Raw genomic sequence first — 15,137 nt, forward strand, 5'->3', positions numbered from 1 at the left:
AATAGGATCCAAAAGGCAGCAGTCTGATTGGTCCTAGAACAATAGGATTCAGAATGCAGCAGTCTGATTGGTCCTAGAACAATAGGATCCAAAAGGCAGCAGTCTGATTGGTCCTAGAACAATAGGATTCAGAATGCAGCAGTCTGATTGGTCCTAGAACAATGCAGCAGTATGATTGGTTGGCAGGAACTACCCAATCATGCTCCAGATAGAAGTGAATCCACAACCTGATTGGCTTACAGTAGAATTCCGGAATTAGCCAATCATGTGCCCATTGTGTAAATAATGTATATAAAGCAGATACTTTGAGGGGACTTTCATTCATTCCTCCTCACCACTATGAGCTGAATAAAGAGCATGAAATCACTTTGCGACTCTGAGTATATTTCAGTTGCAAAGTCAACTCTGCACCCCTGGAGTCCAACTATGAGTAGTATGTTGTGTAGAAGTTGCAATACACCCTTCAGCTTTTCAGCTTTAAGAAATTAACGTTGACATGTTGTCTGCTGTGCCAAAGATACCAAAGGGCCTGCCGAGAAGGTCTGCATTATGGGGAAGAGAAATACAGTGGTACCTCGGGTTACATAAGCTTCAGGTTACATACACTTCAGCTTACAGACTCCGCTAACCCAGAAATAGTACCTTGGGTTAAGAACTTTACTTCAGGGTGAGAACAGAAATCATGCTCCGGCGGCGCTGCGGCAGGAGGCCCCATTAGCTAAAGTGGTGCTTCAGGTTAAGAACAGTTTTAGGTTAAGAACGGACCTCTGGAACGAATTAAGTACGTAACCAGAGGCACCACTGTATCGGAACTGGCTTCAGAGAATAAAAAGCGGAATGGGCACTGGAGGAGCCACAGTGAAACTAGGCAACTTTGCCCATGTGGAGAGAGGTTGGAACGAGAAGGAAGATTGGCAGAGGAGTTTGGCAAAGGGAGATGACAGCTTGCAGGAAGAGTAAGGCACGTTACAGCACGAGTGAGGTCTGCCGCTGAATGAGAGAGCAGGAAGAAAGCCTGTGCATGTGAATTGCAGTTATGCAGGCTTAGCGTATGGCAGAGATTTCTCGCAAACTGCTCACCTTGAGTTAGGAACTGTCATGTCCTTATGTTTTGCAGGGAGCAGCATGCACTCATATTTCGGGCACATTTTGCATGCATAATGCGTAAATCAGAAGAATTTTAGGTCACCTGGTTGCAAGGAAATCAGGTGTGGCTCCCCTTCCCATTCCAAAATCCTTCTCCCTTAGCCAGCTTGTGCTCTGGGCATGTATGTTTACATTTAGACAAGTGCTTCTGCAACATTCTTCGGTTTACTTGTCTTATCAGCAGCTGCTGCGTGAACACACACACACACACAGCTGATAAGCCCTTTTTAGTAATGGGCTAGTTTGAAAGAGACTCCCCCAAGCTTTCTCTCACACTGTGCAAAAGCTTACAAGCGTCTGATAAAGAATCAATATTTCTTTGCGCGGGACAATGAAACGGAAAAAATCTTTTATTAATGTCTTCACAAAGTTACAGCGGTAAATGAATAAACATTATTATAGAGTTAAAACTGAGGTCTGAAAAACTATACATCTTGTCAAGTCTAGGGTACAGCAGGTAGCATTAAAAAGGAAGTCCAAGTGGAGTTTCAAAGAGCTGCTGGCTATTGTTTCTGAGGCACGTCGGTGAGGGGGGTGTTTCGAATCTGTCCGTAAGAGCGTGCAAAGTCCCTGGAAAACAGCAGAACAAAAGACACACATATGTATATATTCTTGGAACCAATAATTATTGGTGACGCTCTGGGGACGATCACGTTGCAGGTGGCGGAAAGCACCAATTAGAAATGTTACTGATTTATGCGGGGAAAACCTTTTATATCCGAGAACAAAACAATTGAGTGGGTGTCCTGTTAAGCAGAGATGACCAATCGCAAAGGGCAGGCTAAAGATAAATTTCGAGAAGAACAACACACCCTTTTCACACCCCGCTTGGGAGATGAAAACTAGCAGCGATATCCCACAGACAGGCCTATCTTTGCTCCAGCTGTCACACATTCAGCTGTGGCATAAATCAGCACATGCAAAACCTACAAATGCTACAGAGAGGTGTTTAACGCCATCAGCTCAGGCCTGACCTGCATATGCAACAGGATGAAACAGCAGAGGGGAACCTTTCACTTTGGGCTGCAGGTGGAAGGTGACATTTCTCCTTGCGTAAACTAATTCCCTGGACACGTAAGAAAAACAAAGGCCTAGCAACTCAGGAAGAAAGCTCAGCGGGGTTTGAGATGTACAAGTTTTCTACAAGATGGGTGACACCTGGCTTGAGAGCAGTACATGTGAAAAGGATCTAGGAGCCTTGGTTGACCACAAACTTGACATGAGCCAACAGTGTGACGCGGCAGGTAAAAAAGCCAATGCAATTCTGGGCTGCGTCAATAGGAGTATAGCATCTAGATCAAGGGAAGTAATAGTGCCACTGTATTCTGCTCTGGTCAGACCTCACCTGGAGTACTGTGTCCAGTTCTGGGCACCACAGTTCAAGAAGGACACTGACAAACTGGAACGTGTCCAGAGGAGGGCAACCAAAATGGTCAAAGGCCTGGAAATGATGCCTTATGAGGAACGGCTAAGGGAGCTGGGCATGTTTAGCCTGGAGAAGAGGAGGTTAAGGGGTGATATGATAGCCATGTTCAAATATATAAAAGGATGTCACATAGAGGAGGGAGAAAGGTTGTTTTCTGCTGCTCCAGAGAAGCGGACACGGAGCAATGGATCCAAACTACAAGAAAGAAGATTCCACCTAAACATTAGGAAGAACTTCCTGACAGTAAGAGCTGTTCGACAGTGGAATTTGCTGCCAAGGAGTGTGGTGGAGTCTCCTTCTTTGGAGGTCTTTAAGCAGAGGCTTGACAACCATATGTCAGGAGTGCTCTGGTGGTGTTTCCTGCTTGGCAGGGGGTTGGACTCGATGACCCTTGTGGTCTCTTCCAACTCTATGATTCTATGATTCCATGATTCTACTTGCAGTGAGACATCATTCTGCTCTGTGCACAGAAAGTGTCAGAGCGCTTTTGGGAAAAGCAAATCTTAATGTTCAAGAAGCAGTGTTAATGCCTTTGAGACACAGACACCAGGGAATTAAAGACCCAGTTCTTACTGAGGTTGTGGGAAGTGGTGCAGCCCTGGCACAGGTTTACCAATCCCATGCGAGCCAGGCTTTGGGGGAAAGACTGCAATGATCAGGCCCTGCTTGGGAACCTGTAACTGGACGGATAAAAACCTGAGCATCTCCAGATGTTGCTAAACGCCAGCTCCCATCAGCCCCAAGTCCCAGCGTCACCAATGGATGATGGGAGATTCACTCTAGCAACATCTGGAGGGCCCATAGTTCTTCTAGAGGTTTTTTTACTAGAAAATAGGATGCTGGACTTGAATCAGGGCAGGCAAGGCAATTATTGTGCTCCTGTGATTATGTGTTGACTGAACAAAGTCCTGGAGCATTAAACTTAGACCTGGATTGGCTTTCTGTTGTGCCAAAACAGAGTAATTGTTTTCACATGCTCCTTTCAAGCTCTTAAGTCTCGAAGAGTTGCTATATTCCTACTTTGAGGAAATGGAGATTTGCTGAACATCGAGTCTGATCTTCTGACTGTTTCCATCACAAGTGATGCTGCAATATCTTGTTTGGGGTGTACAAATACATAAAAAATCTTTTTCAAGGAAGGAGGAAAAGAAACCTGCTTTCTTTAATGCTAGACTTTTCCCCACAAGGGTTTGCTTATATTTAAAGTTTGCTTATATGTAATTCTTCCACACACTTAAGGTTTCAGAAACAGATCACACCCTGCAAGACTAAAAAACGTTTCTTAGGTTGGGGAGCAATGTCTGGTTCAAGTGATTGCCAGCACTTTTAAGGTTATGGGGGTGAATTTAGGCCAAGTTATCACATGCTAGCATTATTTCATGTCTTCAACCTCAAGTGATGGCTTTCATGTGCAAACAGCCATCCCAGGTGAAACACCAAATGTCAATTTGTCTTATCATTTTGCTTCTTCTTTAAATATCTATAGGGCTGTCACGAGGAAGAAGGAGCAAACTTCTTGTCCCCTGTTCCAGAGGCTCTGGAGACCAATGGCTTCTGGTTACAAGAAAGGAGATTCTGACTAAACATCAGGAAGAACTGTCTGACAGTAAGAGCTGTTTGACAGTGGAACAGACTCCCCGAAGAGGAGGACTCTCCCTTCCTAGAGGTTTTTAAGCAGAGGGTGGATAGCCATCTGTCATGTATGATCTAGCTGAGATTCCTGCATTGCAGGGGGGTCGGACTAGATACTACAATTCTATGATTCTCGAACAGACACAGAGACAGTTCACGTGTTCTACTGCAATATGGAAAGTATGCATGCATGGGTGAATCCATTCTTATTCAAAGGACTTGAGTCTCCCAAGTGAGATCTGAACCTTGGCTTAGAATCGTAGAATTGTAAATTTGGAAGGGACCACAAGGGTCATCCAGCCCAAACCCCCTGCAATGAAGGAATATTTTGCCCAACATGGGGCTCAAACCCAGAACTCTGAGATCAAGAGTTTCGTGCTCTCCCGACTCAGCTTCTTAGGATGTTTCCACATAGCAATGCTCTCTGGGGATTAGTCTGCTTTGACTATTAAAAAAGGTAAAGGTAAAGGACCCCTGACAGTTAAGTCCAGTTGCAGACAGCTCTGGGGTTGTGGCGCTCATCTCACTTTACTGGATGAGGGAGCCGACTTTTGTCCGCAGACAGGTTTTCTGGGTCATGTGGCCAACATGACTAAGCCGCTTCTGGAGAACCAGAGCAGCACATGGAAACGCCATTTACCTTCCCGCTGGAGCGGTACCTATTTATCTACTTGCACTTTGACGTGCTTTCGAACTGCTAGGTTGGCAGGAGCAGGGACCAAGCAACGGGAACTCACCCCGTCGCGGGGATTTGAACTGCCAATGTTCCAATCGGCAAGCCCTAGGCTCAGTGGTTTAGACCACAGCGTCACCCACGTCTCTGCTTTGACTATTAGACTAACACCAATCCAAGGTGTTTGGCAAACACCACATATATTGGCTGTGCCAACTGCTGCCAGTTCAAAATGCACTAGCAGCGGTTAGCACTGCAGCTGTCTCTCCAAAGTGTCAATGGTAACGCTGCCTTTTACCTACAGCTTCCAGAGAAATTCTGGTGATGCACATATTTACCCTGGCTTTTGACACCTGAAGTCGGGACCCATTTTTATTATTATATTTTGTTTTGAGCTGTTCTTTTAATAGCACACTTTAAGGTTGTAAACCATCTCTAGGATGAAGGGTGGGAAATAAATAAATTAATAGTTCCTTCCCCGCAGATACCCAAGGAAGAAACAGCATACGTAAAAGGAAGAGGTAGCAGAATTGATACAAGCCACAGAACTGAGCTTTCCTTGGTGCGTAAATTTTTAAAGCACAGCACAAACACAGAGATAGGATGTGAAAACAGGGAGTTAGATGGCCTGGCTAGCTGGTTAACAGCAACCTATTTTTATGGAATGAGATGAGTGCATTTCTACCAAGTGTGCTTGGCTAGATGGATTGCCCAAAACAGGGGTCGGCAAATTTGTCTGACCAGTGAGCCAGACTGTTATCTCCCCTACCTGTTGGGGGCCAAATTTGACACACTGGAAGGTACCTTTTTTGCAGAGTGCTATCTGGCAGGGTGGCTCTGTGGGTTAAATCACAGAGCCTAGGGCTTGTCAATCAGCAGGTTGGCGGTTCGAATCCCCGCGACGGGGTAAGCTCCCGTCGCTCGGTCCCTGCTCCTGCCAACCTAGCAGTTCGAAAGCACGTCAAAGTGCAAGTAGATAAATAGGTACCACTCCGGCGGGAAGGTAAACGGCGTTTCCGTGCGCTGCTCTGGTTCGCCAGAAGCGGATTAGTCATGCTGGCCACGTGACCCGGAAGCTGTACGCCGGCTCCCTCGGCCAATAAAGCAAGATGAGCGCCGCAACCTCAGAGTCGTCTGCGACTGGACTTAGCGGTCAGGGGTCCCTTTACCTTATCTTGCAGGGTGCATTTCAGGAGCCTGGACAAGACCCAACAACCAGCTGATGGTTCTGCCTTGCACAGGGCTATGTGGGCACTGCTGAGCAGTGGATCGGCAGTGCCTGGAAACCCCACTTTGGCTGACTCAGGTCATTACTTGCCCCATGCCAAGCATCAAATCACACACTTTATTGGCTTTCTTACCCTCCCTTTCCCCAAAAGGCCGCAGGGTGGATTGGAACAATCAACAATAAAAAACAGCCACTAACCATAAAACAAGGGTAAACACAAATAAAAAAAACAGTTCCATCTGTACAGACAACTTCACAAATTCAGTTCCCACTTGCACAAATTTTGGAGGCGGAGCAATCACCGTAACGATGGTTTGCAAACCAGCTCTAATATGTCATGTGGTGTTTTCGGTTGCCGTTCCCTCCCAAACCATGGCTTACAATAGACTCAGGTGAAGAATGACAGTTTGGCATATTATCCAAAAACAGGATACCAATGCAGTATCTCACCCGAGCCCTGAATAACAGAATTTGGTATGTAGGCTTACTCCATTTCCATTGTAAGGGTGGGTAAAAAGATGCAAAACAGATTGAAATGTTGTTTACTCGTTATAGATATTTTCCCCCAGCATACCATTAATCAAGTTTAAAAATAAGCACAGGTACCTACCAATGCGTCAACAGAAACATGTTTTTAATCTTCTTGGCTTCCCCTGGCATTCAGTGTTTCCTGACAAGAGAAAAGATTTCTTTTTACTAACTAAAACACCCCACAATTCTAAAATCTAAAATAGGTAGCAGTTCATAGTTATCATTATTAAAAGACATCAAACCAACAATTACAAAAAAGCTTTAGGGGGGAAAAACACACATTTGTAATGTTTTAAGTTCTTAGTTACATTAGTTGTCCATAAATTCTAGGATTACAAGTTACTAGTTATGAGGTTTTACATTTGTTTAATAGGGAATAATTTCCTCCAATTAAACTGACCGAACTAAGGCTTTTTAGATGACTAGAACAAATTAAGCTTTTTAATATGAAATTTTAGGTGGTGATCTTAAAGCCTCCCTTTTCTATAATCTAAAATAGAACTTGCTAATTTGTACCCTTCCCTGCTTTTATTGGTTATATTAAGATAAATTAAGTGAGATTAAAATCTTATTTGATTTATTTACCTTTGCAAATGAAGACCGTTTTAAGGGTTACACATCCTCTGCCTCTGACGAAAGCGACCTCAATTAGTCAAGTCAGAAAGTCTTTAAAAGCTTTGTGTTTATTGCTTCCAGCACGGAGTGAGGTGGTCATTAAGGTACCAAAATTCTCAAAAAACAAACAAAAATTCCGAAGTTGCACTAAGTGAAGAAATGCTCAACAAGATGAAAACTAAGTCACAGGTGTTTTGTTTTTTTAATTTTTTTTGTTTCAGAAAAAACATTAACTATTTTAAACCAATAATTTGTTTTTTAAAAAATGTGGAAATCCAGTAGATCGATACCATTTGGATAACTCCTTTAAAAGCCTTTAAGTCTATATTGTGTGTATAGGTGAATAAATATATGTATATCTATATATCTATAATATAATGAAATGCACCTTTAGGTTTATACCATTTTATTAAAAAAGCAAATAGTTGTACAGTGTTTTAGTAGGAGCAATTTAATATTGATCGCTGTTAAAAATCACTCCCTCCCTGGTTACTACTATTTATGAAGGTTTTTAAATAAATAATGCATACTCTCACACACACTGATTTTTCTTTCAAAAGTTTATTTAGTATCAAGCAAGAGTAATCTTTGCTTAACACTACAGAACATTTCAAGACTCAAGTTACAAAATACCACATTATTTGCATCTGTGATCTGCCTCCCTTTTTACGTAGGTTTGCAAAGAGAAAGACTAGCAAAATGGTTGAAAGATAAAAACTAGAAGAACTAAATTGTCGAAAACCTTTAAAATAAAAGGTTACGCTTAGGTTAAAATCATGGATTAACATATTTAATAAACCTAGCTGTTTTTAACACTAGTTAATCAAAGGTTATATTTTCTCTCTCTCTCTTTTTGTTTGTTTTGATCACCTATCGGTTCTCCCCCCACCCCCGCCCACCCAAATACAATCTGGAAATAACAAAGTTCCGCGTTTCAACGTGTCTTCCTGTCCAGGCTTTTCATTCAGCAAAAAATAGATTAAGCTCAGTCCGTCCATTCAGATTAAGCACTTTGATTTTAATAAAAAGGGATTGTTCATAGAAAAAAATTACTTTGAACAGTATACAGGACTGGTGGAGATTGGGCATTTCACAACATCAGACAGTGTAATCAGTATCTGGCATATGGCTGTTCTCTGTAGCCTCCTTTTGCTGTCCTTGCTGAAGGTGCCTTCTGTCTTGAACTGGTCCATTCTTCCTGTCCTGAAATAAGGAAGCGTAAACATGGTTCAGGCTTCTCCTAAATGGATCTGCGGCTTATTTTGGGGGGGAGGAAAAGGGTGGCAAAGGGGCATAGCTCAGTGGCACAACTCTAGACAGGGGAGCAGGCAGAGAGGAGGAATAAACAGACAGATGTGTGACGCGGCAGCTAAAAAAGCCAATGCAATTCTGGGCTGCATCAATAGGAGTATAGCATCTAGATCAAGGGAAGTAATAGTGCCACTGTATTCTGCTCTGGTCAGACCTCACCTGGAGTACTGTGTCCAGTTCTGGGCACCACAGTTCAAGAAGGACACTGACAAACTGGAACGTATCCAGAGGAGGGCAACCAAAATGGTCAAAGGCCTGGAAACGATGCCTTATGAGGAACGGCTAAGGGAGCTGGGCATGTTTAGCCTGGAGAAGAGGAGGTTAAGGGGTGATATGATAGCCATGTTCAAATATATAAAAGGATGTCACCTAGAGGAGGGAGAAAGGTTGTTTTCTGCTGCTCCAGAGAAGCGGACACGGAGCAATGGATCCAAACTACAAGAAAGAAGATTCCACCTAAACATTAGGAAGAACTTCCTGACAGTAAGAGCTGTTTGACAGTGGAATTTGCTGCCAAGGAGTGTGGTGGAGTCTCCTTCTTTGGAGGTCTTTAAGCAGAGGCTTGACAACCATATGTCAGGAGTGCTCTGATGGTGTTTCCTGCTTGGCAGGGGGTTGGACTCGATGGCCCTTGTGGTCTCTTCCAACTCTATGATTCTATGATTCTATGATTCTAGATCTCCTGAAGGAGGGGTGCAGAAAGTAGAGCCCTCCCCCCCCCAAAAAAAAAATCAGTATTGGGACCTGTGCTTTTAAAGTTGTTCATAAACCTTCTAGACTAGGGTTTCCCAAACTTGGGAGTCTCCAGCTTCTTTTGCACTACGATTCCTATCATCCATAGCTAGCGGGTCCAGTGGTCAGGGATAATAATGATAATGATAATAATTTATTAATTATACCCCGCCCATCTGGCTGAGTTTCCCCAGCCACTCTGGGCAGCTTCCAACAAAACACTAAAATACAATAACCTATTAAACATTAAAAGCTTCCCTAAACAGATGTCTTATAAAAGTTTGGTAGTTATTTTTCTCTTTGACATCTGGTGGGAGGGCGTTCCACAGGGTGGGTGCCACTACCGAGAAGGCCCTCTGCCTGGTTCCCTGTAACTTGGCTTCTCGCAATGAGGGAACCGCCAGAAGGCCCTCATCGTAGTGCAAAAACAGCTGGAGACTCCCAAGTTTCGGAAACCCTGGTCTAGAGTTAGGGGTCAGCAGGGAGCTGGCAATGTTTGCTAATGATACTAAACTGCTTAGCCTCTTTGAAACGAAAGGACCTATCCAAAGTGTGTGAGCGGGCAGCAAAACCAGAGCCGTCTTTCCCATACAGCTTAGTGGTGCGTCGCGCGAGGGCGCCGGCCTCTCAGGGGTGCGACAGCAAGTGGGGGAGTTGCACGGCTTTGCCGGTGGCCTCCCCTTTCCCTGCATGCCCGCCAGCTGTTCCCCATCAACCATAAGGCTGGCAGGAGTGCAGCTTCCCTCCCAAGCCTCCTCGGGAGAAGAGCGATCCTCACAGAGGCTTGGAAGGGAAGCTGCGCTCTCCTCCCATGGAGGCTTGGGAGGGGTGCAACTTCACCCCCAAACCTCTGGGGGAATCGCTGTCCTGCAGCGGCATGGGGGAGAGTTGCGCCCCCCCAGATGGCTAGAAGTGCGCAGCTACGGCCACCCCGACACTATCCATGGTAATCTGGGGGTGCTGGGTGGATATTTGCACCCCAGCGCCACATCTGCTAAAGACGGCCCTGAGCAAAACAGCAAACATTACACAAATCCAAGGTGTGCTCACACTGGTCGCTTCACCTTAAAAAGGTTATTGCAGAGTGGGAAAAGGGTTCGGAAAGGGCAACCCAAAAGATCCGAGGAGGTGGATCGACTCCCCCAAAGAGTTTGCAGCGTTGGGGACTTTGTAGTTTTGAGAAAAGCTGAAAGAGGGAATTTTACAAAATTATGCATGACATGGAGGAAGCTGGCAGAGAAAAGCTTTCCTTCCTCTCTCATAACACTAGAACTTCCAGGCATCCAACAAAGTTGAATGTTGGGAGATTCAGGGACAGATGAAAGAAAGTACTTCACACATTCACCCCCCCCCCGGCAGTGATGGCCACCAATGTGGATGGGATTTAAAAGAGGATTAGACAAACTCATGGAAGAAAAGGCTATCAATGGCCTTAGCTATACTCTGTGTCCATGACTGAGGCCAGTACAGGTGAAACTCGAAAAATTAAAGGCTCAGGAACCCATTGCAGGTGTTATGGATTGAATGGCTACTGCATCTTTTCACAATATTCTAATTGTCAGAGATTGTTAATTTGGGGTTTTCATCAGCTGTACGCCATAATCATCACAATTATAACAAATAAAGGCTTGACATATCTCGCTTTGCATGTCATGAGTCTATCTCATATATTAGTTTCACCTTTTAAGTTGAATTACTGAAATAAATGAACTTTTCCACGATATTCTAATTTTTCGAGTTTCACCTGTAGGATTCTGAATACTAGTTTCCAGAAAGCACAGCAGGGGTGTCTATCTTTGTAAGGCAATGTCCTGTTCCATTCAGTATGAAGGAGTAGGTGGGGGCTATGGGACCTCAGGTCTAGGGGTTGAAATATAGCCTTCCAGGCCTTCAAACCCTCATCAGGACATGCCCCTCACCATTGCAGGGGGTTGGTCTAGATGACCCTCGGGGCCCTTCCAACTCAATGATTCTAACCCTGCTTCACACCGCCAGTGTTTTTCCTGTCTTGAATGTGCCCTTGACCTTTTGGGGAGCTACATAAAAACCTTAGAGATAGCGTGTAGCTTTCAGGCGGGTTGTTTTTGGTGTGTGTGTGTGTTTGTGTGTGTGTTTCTTGAGATTCTCTGGTCCCAGACCATTTAAAGGTCAAAACCATCACTTTGAATTGAGCCCGGAGACGAACTGGCAACTAATGAAACTGGTGGAGGATTAATGAGTGTACCAAGATCCATTCTATCAGCCTCAGATCAAAGCTGGCAGCTACGACGACTGCATTAACAAAGAGGCAGTCGCTATAATTAAACAAAAACATCCTATGCACATAGCCTGAGCTTTCTCTCTCCACTCCTCCCTTATTGAAAAAGGGAAATGAATCGCAGCATGGCTGGGCTTAGCCTTATGCATTAAGATGCACACAGTTTCTCTCCATGCTCTGGGTTCAGACGTATTCTGTGGTTTGGTTCCCTGCTTGGCTAAGGCAGCAGCAAAATGGGCTGTGTGCCCATACTGAATATGCTTAACTCCTGCTAAGGCAACCTTCTCAAGCTTGCGCCTTCCAGGCCTGTTTCTTCCATCAGCCCCAGCCATGGTGGCAGGGGCTGCTGAAAGTTATGGTCAAAAAGATCTGGAGGACACGAGACTGGGCAAGGTTGGTTAAAGTCTTTCGATTACATGCTTTGGACTATCTTCCGCTTGGACTACTGCAATGCACTCTCTGTGGGGCTACCTTTGAAGGTGACTCAGAAACTAGAACTAATCCAGAAGGCGGGAGCTAGACTGGTGACTGGGAGTGGCCGCCAGGACCATATTAACACTGGTCTTAAAAGTCCTACATTGGATCCCAGTACATTTCCAAGTACAATTCAAAGTGTTGGTGTTGACCTTTAAAGCCCTAAACAGACTTGGCCCAGTATAGCTGAAGGAGCATCTCCACCCCCATCTTTCAGCCCGGACACTGAGGTCCAGCTCCAAAGGCCTTCTGGTGGTTCCCTGACTGTGAGATGTGAAGCTACATGGAACCAGGCAGAGGGCCTTCTCAGCAGTGGCACCCATGCTGTGGAAAGCCATCCCATCAGATGTCAAGGAGATAAATAGCTGTACAGTGGTATCTCTGGTTACGTCCTTAATTAGTTCCGGAGGTCCATTCTTAACCTGAAACCGTTCTAAACCTGAAACACCACTTTAGCTAATGGGGCCTCCCTCTGCTGCCGTGCGATTTCTGTTCTCATCCTGAAGCAAAGTTCTTAACCCGAGGTACTATATGTGGGTTAGCGGAGTCTGTAACCTGAAGTGTATGTAACCCGAGGTACCACTGTACAACTTTTAGAAGACATCTGAAGGCAGCCCTGTGTCAGGAGGCTTTGAATGTTTGGTGTTTTATTATGCTTTTATATGTGTTGGAAGACTCACTGGGGCAACCCAGCCAGATGGGCAGGGTCTAAATAATAAAATTATTATTATTATTATTACATCTGAATGCAGACATTCTGAAACAATGGGAGCTTCCAGACCACCTTGTTCCGTTCATTTAGATATCACTTCGGAAGCAAGGAGAGACCGCAAATCTTGCTTTGTGTGTGTTGCATTAAAGCCCATTGCAGGCCTCTTTGCTGAAACGTTTCGCCATCGCGAGGCAAGCTGAAGCCAGGCCTCCCGCTGCCAGGCAGCTCATTTTAATGCCGAAGCATGAAAACGATCAAAGCTATGCAAGTCCGTGGAGACCAATTTAGCATGTTGCGAGGGGGGTAAGAAGGAGGCTTAAAGCAGTCTTTCCCTTTTGATACTATCGTGTAATCGGCTGCTCCCCCTCAAGGTGACTTGCGGACATTTAAGCCTGTGACACGCAGGCAGCCTGTGTGGTAGAACGATTTATTATGACAAACAAACCCAAGCGGGGGGCCCGGTTGCTTCAGGTGGGAGGTGTGGTGGATATTATTTATTTATTTATTTATTTTAAGCATCAACAAGCATACTTCAAAGGTGTCCCCAGAAATGGTTTCCAGACTTGCCGCTGAAGAAGTGTCGCAACATCCATTAAGCGGGGGAAATTGTGAGTCACCTGCTCTGACAGCAGGCAAGTCGTGAGGGTGTTATTTGCGGCAAGACGGGGAGGGGTGCCCAGCCTCATGACAGGTCGGATCCTGAGCCCCTCTGATCTCCAGCCAAAGGTTTAACGTTATCCCCAAAGCAAAGGTGTCTCTTAACATGCTTTGTGTGTCTAATCCGACACAGATTTCTTTAATTAAACCTGTCACCTCTGCACTCCGGCGTGTGTGCGTGTGTGTTTTTAATTAATCTCCATCGAGTAGCATGTGGATTCTGCTCTGGAAATTATTCTTTATCAACAAGAACCCCAGCTCCTCTTTTCCCCTTCTGCCTACCTAAAGGACTTTTTTTAAATATATAACCTCTGTTTAATGACCTACCTCCTTGAATTCGTTCAAGTGGCGCAGAAAAGCAAAGCTAAAGCATTGGGGGTTGGGAGAAACCCCGCAGGCCAAGTGAGAAGCGTTAAAAATATTCAGCAAGGAACTTGAGTTAAGAATGAGGTCAAGGGCGCGTTCATACATCCAGACACACCAGCTCGAGCCAAGGACACACAGGCAGCGGCCTGGTATACCCAGAAGCTAGAGGGCAGGTTCTCAGACATCATGACACACCTGTTCTATAAAGGTAAAGGGTAAAGGGACCCCTGACCATTAGGTCCAGTCGTGGCCGACTCTGGGGTTGCGGCGCTCATTTCGCTTTACTGGCCGAGGGAGCCAGCATACAGCTTCCGGGTCATGTGGCCAGCATGACTAAGCCACTTCTGGCCAACCAGAGCAGCGCACGGAAACGCCATTTACCTTCCCGCCGGAGAGGTACCTATTTATCTACTTCCACTTTGACGTGCTTTAGAACTGCTAGGTTGGCAGGAGCTGGGACTGTGAAATGGGAGCTCACCCCGTCGTGGGGATTTGAACCGCCGACCTTCTGATCGGCAAGTCCTAGGCTCTGTGGTTTAACACACAGCGCCACCCACGTCCCATTCTATGCCCATGGCCAATTCATTCCACAACTGGGAGAATTCAGCTACTCTCTGTTAATCCCTACCTTTAATGGCTCCTCTTACGTGTATCCTTTAGCTTACGTCCTCCTCTCTCAACTGAAATGAAGCGTAAATCTGTGAAACTGAATTTGCACATTTTCATCTCTCCTTACGCTTTGCCCTCTATCAGGATTTAGAACGGTGTTCCCAAAACTTGGGTCTCCAGCTGTTTTTGAACTACAATTCCCATCATCCCTTGACCACTGGTCCTGCTACCTAAGAATCATGGGAGTTGTAGCCCAAAAAAGGAGCTGGAGACCCAAGTTTGGGAAACCCTGATGATAAAAAACTCCTTGAGGCTTCTCTCCCCTGCGCACTTCTTTAAAGCTTGTACTACTTTAAAAACATTATTATATACAGGGTATGGGTGTATGGGTGGGTATTAATAACATTATTTGCATTAGCACATGTTTGCAGTCTTCCAAGGAGATCAAAAGGAGGTGAATAGTAGCAGCAACATGGAAGGAGAAACCAGTAAGCTGAGCTCTGTTAAACTCTTTGTTGGGGACGTTCAGAGATACCTGACTTGGCTCAGTGCTACTCGTGAAAGGAAACACAGCACCGTAGGCTATGCGGGAGGCACCTGTTGGCTATGCTAAAGTTTGTCCAGCCGACATTGTGAACAGGCCAGACTGTTTGCCATGTGTGTGTGTGTGTGTGTGTGTGTGTGTGTGTGTGTTCATGCACGAGTGGGAAACTACCATGTGGGGGGGGGGGCAGTTGGCAAATGGCAACAAGGGAAAGTGAAAGAAGC

At 45.2% G+C, this 15,137-nt stretch overlaps 1 protein-coding gene across 4 annotated transcripts in view; it reads right to left on the reverse strand.

Moving 5' to 3' along the window:
- Positions 1–1,478: 1,478 nt before the first annotated feature.
- KHDRBS3 (KH RNA binding domain containing, signal transduction associated 3) overlaps positions 1,479–15,137 on the reverse strand; it is a 111,599-nt gene continuing 97,940 nt past the window's right edge. For 2 of the 4 annotated variants that reach the window (XM_053395255.1, XM_053395252.1), the window contains 3 exons: positions 8,305–8,454; positions 6,716–6,775; positions 1,479–1,716 (listed from right to left, as the gene is read on the reverse strand). In XM_053395255.1, the coding sequence (XP_053251230.1) occupies positions 8,363–8,454 (92 nt within the window). In that variant the 3' untranslated portion in view covers positions 1,479–1,716; positions 6,716–6,775; positions 8,305–8,362. Of the gene's footprint in view, positions 1,717–6,715; positions 6,776–7,221; positions 8,455–15,137 lie in introns of all 4 variants that reach the window. The other 2 variants (XM_053395253.1, XM_053395254.1) reach the window with 2 other exon arrangements.

Source organism: Podarcis raffonei, chromosome 7 (assembly GCF_027172205.1).
Source record: "Podarcis raffonei isolate rPodRaf1 chromosome 7, rPodRaf1.pri, whole genome shotgun sequence".
NCBI lineage: Eukaryota > Metazoa > Chordata > Lepidosauria > Squamata > Lacertidae > Podarcis > Podarcis raffonei.